Source organism: Dipodomys spectabilis, unplaced genomic scaffold (genome assembly GCF_019054845.1).
Source record: "Dipodomys spectabilis isolate Male_0828 unplaced genomic scaffold, ASM1905484v1 ptg000017l, whole genome shotgun sequence".
Taxonomy (NCBI): domain Eukaryota; kingdom Metazoa; phylum Chordata; class Mammalia; order Rodentia; family Heteromyidae; genus Dipodomys; species Dipodomys spectabilis.
The window spans coordinates 19288039-19300412 of record NW_024870694.1 but is presented as its reverse complement, the minus strand read 5'-3'; the positions used below and the strand labels follow the sequence as shown (position 1 = coordinate 19300412).

The 12374-nt window shown below is 41.9% G+C and overlaps 1 protein-coding gene across 1 annotated transcript in view; it reads right to left on the bottom strand.

Annotated features, from left to right (window-relative positions):
* Positions 1-11999: 11999 nt before the first annotated feature.
* Dgkg (diacylglycerol kinase gamma) overlaps positions 12000-12374 on the bottom strand; it is a 206193-nt gene continuing 205818 nt past the window's right edge. The window contains exon 26 of the mRNA XM_042667936.1: positions 12000-12106. Within this exon, the coding sequence (XP_042523870.1) occupies positions 12077-12106 (30 nt within the window). The 3' untranslated portion in view covers positions 12000-12076. The remainder of the gene's footprint in view (positions 12107-12374) is intronic.

Here is a 12374-nt window from a genome sequence, read left to right as displayed (position 1 = left end):
AAGAGTCTCATGGACTTTGCTGCCTAGGCTGGTTTTGAAGTGGGATTTCAAATCTCAGCTTCCTGCTTAGGTGTAATTACAGATGTGAGCTAGCAGCACCTGGCCTTTCTTTTCTTTTTTCCCTTTGCCAGTACTGAGTTTTGAACTCAAGGTTTGCTGGACTTATTTATTTGACTGGCTTTACTACTTTGGGCCATACCTTCTGCTCTGTTTTCTGCTGGCAATTTTGAAGATCAAATCTAGTGAACTGTGCTGTCCTGGTTGATCTTGATCTTCCACCCGCCAGATCTCTGAACCCTAGCTAGCTAGAATTATAAGCATGAGCCAATTGGAGTCAGATGGCAGACTGGGTCTTTGCCTATTTGTATTTGCCTTAACTGGTCCTTGATTGGTCTCAAACTGCAACCCTCCAGATCTTAGCCAACCTAATTGCTGGGATTATAGGTGTGAGCCACCAAATGTCCAGCCACCTGTTTTCCTTTCAGGTCACAGAATCACTGAGCCAACAGACCTCTGTAAACAAACTAACCAAACCACCTTGCCAACCATCCTGTCTAGCATATCTGTAGTGGGTCCTTCTGGATCCCAGTGGGGGCAGGAGCAAGTCAGATGATGTCTGCTTTCCTTTCACTTTTGCTATTAAGGATTTTCTCTCCTGCTGTGTAAATGAGCCAGTGCTTTTCAACTAGGCTCCCCAGATGATCTCTCAGGGGTTGACACAGTTCCAGTTCAGTTTTGTGCCCCAATGGGGGGAGGGGCTGTCTGCACTTCGCACAGCCCATCCCCTCCCTCCCCCAGGCTAGCTTCATTACTTTACATGTTGAGGAAGTAACTGTTACTGTTTTCTTGTGTGTGAATAAATGAATCTGCAGATATGATGTTCTGTTGTTTGACCTGTGATATTGTATCTATTCTCTCTGTAACGAATGCTGTAAACAATTTTTTCTTTCAGAAATAAGAACATTTTCCTTTCTTTTTTCTTTTTCTTTTTGTCGGTCGTGGAGCTTGAACTCTGGGCCTGGGCGCTGTCCCTCAGCTCTTCAGCTCAAGGCTAGTACTCTACCACCTGCGCCACAGTGCCACTTCCAGTTTTCTGAGTGGTTTATTGGAGATAAGAGTCTCATGGACTTTCCTGCCTGGGCTGGCTTTGAACCACAATCCTCAGATCTCAGCCTCCTGAGTAGCTAGGATTACAGGTATGAGCCACTGGAGCCTGGCAAGAACATTTTCTTGTTCAGGTAAATTTCTAATTCCTTCAAGTGTTTTGCATTTTCCACTTGGTATTAATATTTATAACATCTTTAATGTCTTTTTGTGTATGTGTGTTGGTACCAGGGTTTGAGTTCAGGGCCTGGGCACTGTCCCTTAGCTTTTCCATTCATGGCGGTCACTCTACCACTTGAACTCCACTTCCAGCTTTTTGCTGATTAATTGGAAATAAGAGTGTCATGGACTTTCCTGTCCAGGCTGACTTTGAACTTTGGTCCTTAGATCTCAGCCTCCTGAATAGCTAGGATTACAGGCATGAGAATGGTGTGTGGCTTAATTTAATGTATTTTGAGAATGTAGTTAATATGCCATTTGTGTTTCCTTTTTCTAGATCAACCAAGAATGTTTTGAATATAGCTAAGACCTTATTAATTCTACTTAAACCTTTCCTTAGGGCTGGGAATGTGGCTTAGTCGTAGAGTGTTTGCTTAGCATGCATGAAGCCCTGGGTTCGGTTCCTTGGTACCACATAAAAAGACAAAGCCAGAAGTGGTGTTGTGGCTCAAGTGGTAGTGTGCTAGCCTTCAGAAAAAGAATCTCAAGGACAGAGCCCAGGCCCTAAGTTCAGGCCTTAGGACTAGCAAAACAAAACAAAACAAAAAACAAAAAAACTTTCCTTAGCAAGGCACTTGTGGTTCACAACTGTAATCCTAGTTACACAGGTAGCTGAGACATGGAAGACTGAGATTCAAGTCAGCCAGAGCAGAAAAGTCCTGGCCACTTCATCTGTAAATAATCAGCAAAAAGCCTGGCTGGAGGCATGGTTCAAGGGCTAAAGCACCAGCCACAAGCAAGCAAGCTGAATGAGGCCCCTGAGTTCAAATCTCCATACTTAGACAAACAAACAGCCCCCCCTTTACCTAAACACACAGCCTCCCCCCAGTAAACCCAACAACCTTTCTACTCATGAATGATACAGAGATGTCCTGATTGATTTCCATCTGAGTAGTTCCTGATTGATTTCCATCTGAGTAGTAACTGGATTCTGTCAGTTGAGAAAAAAAAAAATTAAGCTTATGTGTACCATATCTTGAATCTTCCTCTGAAATGCACATGATCCATGCAGCTGGTAATGCTTAAGAAAGTATCCCCTCCTAGTGCTGTATATTAAGTATTTTGGTGTTAGATGTGGTGGTAATACATAGAACTTACTTTAAAACATTTCAGTCTCCTCTCAAAAGATGGACAATGTTGACAATGGAAATCTAAATGATGGGTACATGGTTGCTTATTATACTCATGACTCTTCTCCAGTAATTTTTAACATTCTCATAGAAAATGAAGTTATTCCCAGAGGTTTTAGTTCCAGGAAGTATGGTTAAGTATGGGTCCTGTAGGAGGCAAACAGGGAGCTGGAGGAGGTGAACATTACTGAATCCTCTTGGGTTTATTATCATTACCTTGATGCCGGCCAGCAGCAGAGGATAGCAATAATAAACCCAGACAGCAGGTCAGTGATATCTTCTATTATCAACACCTCCATGTATCCTGGGATCTCTGAGTTAAAAAAAAAAATTGAATGCTCAAGCCAAGTGTGGTGCCTCAAGTTTATAATCCTAGCTACTTAGGGTAGAGATCGGGGACCAGAGCTGGAGGCCAGCCAGGGGTTTATATGTTCAGGGCTTGATACACTTACTTGACTTTTTTGAACTTACATTGAATTGAGATCCTTAGATCTCGGCCTCCTGAGTTACTAGGGTCAGAAAGGTGAGCTACTAGCACTTGGCAGCATAAAAGTTGTTGAGGCTCCATCTCACTCAGTTGTTGGGCCCAGTGGCACACGCCTGTTAGCAATGGGGAAGCACTAGGGAAATACTCACCAGGCAGATATTCTTTCTTTATTTTCTTTATTATTATTTTTTGTCAGTCATGGGGCTTGAACTCTGGGCCTGGGCGCTGTCCGTCAGTTCTTCAGCTCAAGGCAAGCGCTCTACCATTTGAGCCACAGCGCCACTTCTGGTTTTCTGGTGGTTGATTGGAGATGAGTTTCACAGCTTTTCCTGCCTGGGCTGGCTTTGAACCACGATCCTCAGATCTCAGTCTCCTGAGTAGCTAAGATTACAGGCGTGAGCCACCAGTGCCTGGCTTCAAATATTCTTTCCTGAGAATAATTCCATTTCTGATTACCTATTGTTATTAGTTTTCTTTAATATATATGATCAGGTTTATTAATTATTCTGAAATGCCTGTGGTGTGTCTCCTTATCAGGAAATGAAGACTTTTCAGAATCTGGTGTACTAATACATAATACTTAATAATTTTAAAATTATTTTTCCTTTCTATTGTCAAAGGTAAAAAGAAATGAACAGTTTATTCTTCCTAATATTCCACTTTAAAAAGAATTTCTTTTTTTATTTGGAAAGCAAAAAAAAGTTTTTTTGCATAATTTTACAGCCAATCTTTATCCTAAATTATGATTCACCTAACACATTTTTCAAAGGACACTTTGATCTCCATTCTTCCTTTTAGATACCAGTTACTAAATTCTGATCTTTGACAGCATGGCCTCATTTCTCCTGCCCTTGATCTTTACTATACTCTCTGTGTGTCATATTTAATGATCTTTAATACTGTCTGAGTACGCTGATTGGCTGCCTTCTTCCCCATGTGTTCATTTTTGGCCTTCTTTTTTTTTTTTTAATTTTTTTTGGGTCCGGTCATGGGGCCTGAACTCTGGGCCTGAGCACTGTCTCTCAGCTCTTCAGCTCAAGGCTAGCACTCTACCACTTGAGCTACAGCGCCACTTCCAGCTTTTTTCTTTTTGCTTATGTGGTGCTGAGGAATTGAACCTAGGGCCTCATGCATGCAAGGCAAGCCCTTTACCACTGAGCCACATTCCCAGCCCATGGCCTTCTCTTCTTCAAGTGGAATCTTAGGATACAGGTCAACTTGTGCCTGGGCTTGAGGACCTATGAGATGCAAGAGGAGAAGGTACACGTGGACCTTCTGCTCCTGGATTTGTTCCTCTTCTCAGAGTGTCCTGCACTAAGACATGTGATTGTCCCTTTCTTTTTCTTCAGATCTATGAAAGGGAGGAAAAAAGTGTTCACTTTGAAAAGGAAGTAAGTCATACACAAAGATTGGACTAGAGGTAGTAAATCCTTGTCTTTATGATTGGTTCAAGGGCATCATTAGTGGTCCTGTAGGCAGGGACAAGGCTTTGATAGGAGATAGTAACCGATTGCAATCTTGGATCTATCACTATGATATCTGCTGTTTCTCAGTTTCCTCACCTGTCAAGTGGGGAAGCAAGGTTCTTCATAAGATTCTTGCAAAGTTGAAAAGTAGTAATACTGGCTCATATCTGTAATCCTAGCTACTCTGGAGGCTAAAGTTGGAGGATCATAGTTCGAAGCCAGACTGAGCAGGCAAATCTGTGATACCCTTATCCCTAGTTAACCATCAAAAAGCAGGAAGTGGAGATGTGGTTCAAATGATAGAGTGCTAGCCTCAAGTGAAAAAGCTGAGGAAGAGAGCAAGGTACTGAGTTCAAGGCCAGTACTGTCACACACACAAAAAGTTGACTAGATACTTAATTGTAATTGGTATTTAGTAACAAGTCCATTAATACCTGGATATTTCTGTTTTACTACTAATTGGACAGTAAGCTTTCTTTTTTTCTTTTCTTTTGTCCTGTTTTCTTTCCTTTTGAGTTTCTCAATTTTCTATTCTAATTCTGGATTATATTGTTCATTTTCACCTTCCTGGACCAAATGAATCTTCTAAAAAGTCTAGTTTTTTTTTTTCTCTTTCTTTTTATCTCATGAATCTGTATCTTATTATGCTGACCCCTTGCTGTGTTATAGCTCTACTTCTAGGCTGCCTTTTCCCCCCCTCTTTGTCAATTCTAGTCTGATCTTTAAGAAGTAGATTGCAAATATTTCTGCCCTTCAGTACAAGTTGAATTTCATACTTTCTGAATCATGAAGCTGCCCTCCCTGTGACCTAGAAAGCCCTTTGATGATCCATATTTAGCTCTATCCATCACTCAACAGATGTCTGGGTAAAGGCCCCCATGAGCTCCCTGAACATCCTGTGGTTTCAAGTTCCTGAGCTGTTAGTTGATAAGCTTTTATTCCTCTGCCCCCTTACCCATTCCAGAGTAGAAGGACAGACACTTGCTTTATTCATTCATTTGTTCTTTTAACAAATATTTACACATTGCCTACTATATGCTTCATATTGAGGTTGGATGTTATAAACTTTGCTTGAAAAATTGCATTTCCTAACCTGACTCCCCATTATTTTTTGATTCATGCTCTGGAATTACAATTCACAATTAAATGATCTTTTCTAGCTGCAGTATCTCCTGACCGCTGGGAGACCTGAATGGCAAACCAGTGCTTTGTTATAATGCACCTGCTGTTGCATATGCAATTTTCTAGGTTCATCATGGACCTAAAGTAGTTTAGTTAGCAGGACTATGCACCATCTTGCATCACAGATATGATGTGATAGCAAGGGTAGACTGCCCATCAAGTTAAGTACGTGATTTCCCAAACCACTTGGTTTGCTGTATCTCTGGTTTCATTCAGAGATATCCAAAAGGAAAGATGATTCTCTGCTTTTTGGGCATTCTGGATCTTCCCATTAGAGAGCATATCTTGGCATCTGAGAGGCAGTCTGCCATTCTGTTCTCCTGTGGAACACAGATGGCCCAACCCACGCCTATCACTAATGAGGATCACATGCAGAGTCTCCTTGCTGGAGGCTCTCATCCACACCAACAGTACTTTTTCCCCATGCCTAGCTGGTCAGTGTCGGTCATGGCATGTAAGCCTGAGAAGACTGGTTGCTGTCCTTCCACTCACAGAGCTGGACAAAAAAAAGTATTAGGTAGGCTCTAGGAAATGGGTCTCACTCTGGTGAAACTCAAAGGCACTGAGGATTAAGGATGGCTGCCAACTGCATAGCAGGGGGAAGATTTGGGGATCCAAATGTCCATGGGCTTAAATGAGTACAAGCACTAGATGTTCTTAGTATGACATGATTAAATGGCCAGACAGAGGTTTAACAAATAAGACATTGATTTGTCCATACCCTGAAAATTTACCTAGGATGCTAGCAGGGTTGGAGACAATTAGGTGAGAATGTTAAAGGCACTAAAATCTAGAAAACAATAATAGGTTTGGATATGTGTCCAGTCCTGGTTTTCCCACTTGCTATCCACTAGGCAAGGTACTTCATCTTGCTATGCACTAATTCCTTCATCTGTGAACTAAGTACAATGCTCATATCATGGGCTGTAATGAGGATTGAAATGGACAGCACACAAAAACACTTAGTAGTAGCTAGTATCCAGTAAACAATGAGTGAGAATTTCCTTTCTTATCTCCTTCTGTCCACCCCCTGCCTCCCATCACAGCACATTGAAACACACACTCAAATATGGTAGAACGTCAAATTGAGCTAAAAGCAATGACTCACAATGTAATTCTATCTTCTCAGGAGGCTGAGATCTGAGGATAGCAGTTTGAAGCCAGCTTGGGCAGGAAAGTCTGTGAGACTCTTACTTCCAATCAATTAATCATAAAAATGAAAAGAAATTAAAACATAAAAAACAACAAAAAAACCAGAAGTGGAGCTGTGACTTAATCAGTAGAGGGCGAGCCTTGAGAAAAAAAACTCAAGGACAGCACCTAGACCCTGATTTCAAGACCCGGTACTGGCATCTCCCTCCTCAATAAATAAATAAATATCAATCAGTTCTTCTCTCCTGCTTTGTTTAAAACCTGACTGATATTTAAGGTGTAGAATAGTTTAGTTTTCCTTGCTATTGCAAGCCTGATGCATGTAGTGCTTGGTGAAAACTCTACCACTTAGAGCCACAGAGCCACTTCCAGTTTTCTGGTGGTTAATTGGAGATAAGAGTCTCATAGACTTTCCTGCCTAGGATGGTTTTGAACCTGATCCTCAAGATCTCACTCAGCCACCTGAATAGCTAGGATTCCAGGTATGAGCCACCAGCGCCTGGCATGGTAAAACTTTTGTGACAGGAGAAAACTTTTAAATCACTGATATGGACATGAATAGAAATGCAACATCTCTTTTGGTCTTCACATATGTTTCTTAACCCTCAGAGATGCCAAAAAGAGATCACAGTCACCAGCAGCTTCCCTTGAGGGGTCAGTAAGCCAGGTGGGTCCTGGTGTGTACTCATCTACTGTCAGCACCCATTGCTCTAGAAACTTCTATTTCTTTCAGAAAATAGGGGATCCTAAAAAATACTGTTGCAAAGGAACTACTACATCTGTTGATTTAACACTGATGTCTACAAAAAGAGTTTCAATGGCCTTTTAGACAAGGCAGATCAATCCCTTCTCAACCAGATCCAGGCTTTTCCTATAAAAGAGGGAGGACATTCATCCCTCCACAAGTTAGCCCTTTCCATATTATGCCAGTTCTAAAAGCAAGCATTAAGTTGAACAAAGTTTTACCTCTTTACAACTAAAATCTTTAGATGTGGTTCTGTTCTCTGGAGCTATATAGATGAAGTCTTTACCCTAACAGCAGTCTTGTTTCTTCTTTAATAAATTATTCATTCTCTTTATGTCGATTCCCATTCTTTGCAAGGAACAAAAAGTCTAGATTTTTCAATTTATGCTTGAAGATGTATAGCAAGGAAGAATAAAAATAGTCAGAAAGCCGGGTGCCAGTGGTTGACGCCTGTAATCCTAGCTATTCAGGAGGCTGAGAGCTGAGGATCACGGTTCAAAGCCAGCTGGGGCAGGAAAGTCCTTGAGACTCACTCTTATCTCCAATAAACCACTAGAAAACCAGAAGTGGCGCTGTGGCTCAAGCTGTAGAGTGTTAGCCTTGAGCTGAAGAGCGCAGGGATAGTGCCCAGGCCCAGAGTTCAAGCCCCACGACCGACAAAGACAAAAAGAAAAAAAAATGTAGAGCATCATTACTTATGTGTCCTCATCTCTAATGAGAACCGTAACCAAAAATGGTGGCCTTAGAGTAGTGTGGTTTGTTTCCCCTTTTCATGTGAATATCTGTGTGTGTGTGTGTGTGTGTGTGTGTGTGCGCGTGCGCTTGCGTGCATGCATGCACGCACATGTGCACACATATGCTGGTATTGGGGCTTGAATTCAGGGCCTCATATTGTTGCTTATCTTTTCTGTTCAAGGCTGGCACTTTACCACTTGAGTCACACCTCTACTTCTGACATTTTTGTGGTTTATTGGATATGAGTTCCTAAGAGTTGTCTGCCTGAGCTGGCTTTCAACCTTGATCCTCAGATTTCAGCCTCCTCAGTAGCTAGGATTACAGGCATGATCTGCTGGCATCTGGCTCAAGGATAGTGTAGTCTATAGATGTTCATAAAGGATTCTGTGGTCCTTTCTATGAGTTCTCCAAACATCTCTATATATTTCCTACATGGGATCTAGCACAATTCTTTTCCTAGCAGAATTCTTAATCACGAAGCATTTTCTGGATTCTAGTGTTTTGTGACATGTTCTGGGAAATTATGGTTTCATACTGTGAGGACAAAACTTGAATTAATTTTGAAAGAATTTCTTGATTATTATTGGATCCTGGAACTGGTGGCTGAGCAGGCCCACCCTATTTCCTTCCCCCCTTCCCTATCTGCTCCCTTTTATGTTAGCAGAAAACCAACTCCCACCTCTCTGGAAGTATTGAGTTATAGGCCTGCGATTTAGGGAACCTGGGAGTCTAGATCCTTCCCCTTCCCAGGAGTCTATTTTTATGGATCCTGATTGTGGCACTGTTGCATGGAGGGGACAGCCTAGCTGGGACAGGAGGTAACTGAGAGCAAGAGCCAAGAAGAGAGGGGGTTAGTTGATGCAATTATTTTTGGCAGGAGTTGGAACCAAAGCAGCAGGAGAGAGTAAGTTTTAATTCTCTCTGGCAAAGTAACTTCCTAATTTGTTACTGAGGATGTGTAAAAAAGTGATTAGTGGGTCTCTATATTTATCGTGATTACTCACAAATATGTAATTTACATAATATATACAGCACATTAAGTACTATGTCACCTTATATAATGTGCATATGTATAATGTATATGTATGTTATGTAATGTTAGTCTGGAGGCTCTTCCAGGATCTGCCAAGTATTTCCTAATTTATTTGGCGATTTTAGCATATCTTTTTTTTTTTTTCTGTCTGTGGGAAGAACTCTCTTGAGAAGAGTTGATCTCTAACCTGAGCATAATTCTCCTCCAAAGCCTATTTCCACTGTCAACCTGCTGGGGAAACCTCCCAACGATTAAGCCACAATGAGACACAACTCCTGGCCCATCACTCCAGGGAGAACACAGTGCACTGAAGATCTCCTGTTTTACTGTTTTTATTGCAGGGGGTGGGGACAAGGGTTGGAAGCATGGAGGCAGGTGCCAACATGTCTGTAGCATGGTAAGAATCAGAATAAGACAGGAAATAAGGGGCTGGGCCCTCCCAGGACTACCTAACTGTGAGGCTTCAAAAAGTCACCAAAACCTCATGAAGCCTCATTCTCTTTGTTACAATGCAGATAATAGTATCTTCCCTGCTAACCTCAAAGTTTGCTTTGTGTGTGGCGGAGGGAATGGGAAGAGGGGAATCACTATGATGAGGTACTCCACAATAAGAAACCACAGTCACGGTGTTTAAAAGATGATTTGCACGGTAAAATTCAACACAAGACTTACTAAAGTTACCAAATGAGGAATGCAAGTCCACTGAAGTGTGTTGCACACTCGGTGCCTCTAAGGAGGAATGGCAAATGTCTCTCAAGTGACATTCATTTCTTGTTCATTAGGAGAGAACAGAGAAGAGCCAATCTCTGCACAGCCTCTCCCTCGGTGAGACTTTCGAGTTTCTGATAATCAGTTTCACTTGTTGATTGTGTTGTGTCCCAAAAAAGCTTCATCTTGAGGGATCAGAACTGAAAAACACTCAAAAGTGTCTGGAAATGTCTTAGACTCAGTGAGCCAAACCCAAACTTGCCTTAGTTTCACAATCAAGTGGCTTCTAAGATGGTACCTGCCTTCATTCTGAAGCTTGTGTCCCCAGCACCAAGCTTATAACCTGGAAAGATGCTCTTCAGATGGCCTGGGTTTCTCCTTGCTCAGCATTTTACGTTAGATTGAGGCAAGATGGTCCCAAAACTCAATGCTAGACATGAGTAGATGATTGCTTTCTTCAGAGGTTGGTTCAATTTGTATACACATCCTCACTCCTGTCCAAATCTTCTGGTCCAATGCAAGGAGCTTAAAAGCAGCTCAGTGGTGCAATGTCAAGTGAACCTGGGTTTCCCTTTGAGGAATCTGAGAGGATGGAGGCCCAAGTGAAGCAAAGGGCAAAGCTAAGTGTTACTCTCTGCAATGAAACTCCACAGAGTTGCCCTTGGGAAGAAGGGCAATGCTGGCACCAACTAAATGAAGCCACCTGAGCACTGCTGAGGCTCCCTGTTCTTGCTGGCAGCACTCTGCAGAAGGTACCTCAGTCCTTGGAGCTCTCCACTGAGGTCACCCCTGTTTCCAAACTAAGAAACTCTGGTGACTATAATAAGGTGATGTAATGCAGTTCAATCTGATGTTCTGTCTAGTTCCTTCAACCTCACATCAACTCCTCTCCAGTTCAGGCCTGACAGAACTTCTGGAAGCATCCTAAGGTCCTTATTTTCTCATTTGGGCTCATCTTTTTTGTGTGCATACTGAATGTTCATTCTTTCCTGACCATCTGGATCCAAGTGGAATCACTACTCAGCAACCAGAAGTGACTCTATTCCCAGATGTGTGGCTTCTTTTGTCTATGGAATATCTTGTTGGAAAGTCAAGGTATTATGGAGAAGTTGCTTAGCTTTTCTGACACTCCTTTTCCTTATCTGGCAAATGGAAGAGCGAATCCTATTCAGCACATCGTTGTCATTCTGAGGATCCAGAATATTTCTCTTCATGATTCAGAATGACTTTCAGTTCCCTTCAACCTTATGATAGGCTCAGGGAACTATGTCTTGATGATGAAATGATGGAATGGGGGAATAAGAACTGTTTTTTTTTTCTTTTCTACTTTCTGTTCCCATATTATACATGTTTACTTCCAATCAGGAAAAATCCAGCAGTAAATAAATACTTATATATTATATATAAATATATATGCTTACATATATACATACACATGACCAAAAAGGTCCTTTAGGACCTACTCTGAGCATGGGAGGTGCCAAGAATCAGAAGGAGCCACCCCATATTACTGTCTTCCCATTTCCCCAGGGACTTGGCTGACTTCTAGAATAGTCTGCCACCAGGGCTTGGAGCTCATATAGGAAACACGTTTTGGCTCAGGAAAAAAAAAAAAAAAAAGATGTGTGTGTGAGTGTGTGTGTATTTTTAAATAGTTTCTTTCCTTTTTACACAATATTATAACATCAATTTGAAAAATATATCTCAAGTTTCTTCACTTTCCCTCCCAGGTGTTCACAGAACTAAGAAAATAAATACCACACCTAAGTCATGCTGCCCAGGCAGCTCTGGGGGCTCTTGGAGCCAGCTCTAAACAAATAATACAGTTACCAGGAGAAGCTTCTGGAAATGAACAAGTACCCACTGACAGCACAGAGAACCAACAAATGAAACACAGCTTTCCACAGTCTCTCTGCCTTGTCAGCAAGTTTGGGGAGAAGTTGTCACTTGAAGGACAACGAAGAAACCATCCTGTGCTTCCTGAGTCCTGCCAGGACTCCAAAGGCTATTTTGTCTCTCTGTACAGAAGGCCTTTTGTGAAAGCTTTCTAGAATGGATTTCTGCCCCTTGACCACATCCGATTTCACTGTAGGTAGAAAACTTGCAGCCTGCTTCTCACAAGTGTTCACGAGCAACTTTGCAGGACTGGTAAAGAGAAAGGGAGATTTCTCCTTTCATCTGAGAGTCCTTCGAAAAACCTGTGGGAATGTGAAGGTTGCAACATGGGCCGACCACCCTGGTAGACCTTACTTTCATTCAAAATGTTCCATGGGCACTGGCTCTTTAGGGGTGGACACATTTTTGAAATAGGTAGACTGTATGGCATGGTGTACTTTTCTTTCAGAAGAGTGGCTTTGCTTCCACTGGTTAGAGAAGTAAGTGTGTGTGTGTGTGTGTGTGTGTGTGTGTGTAA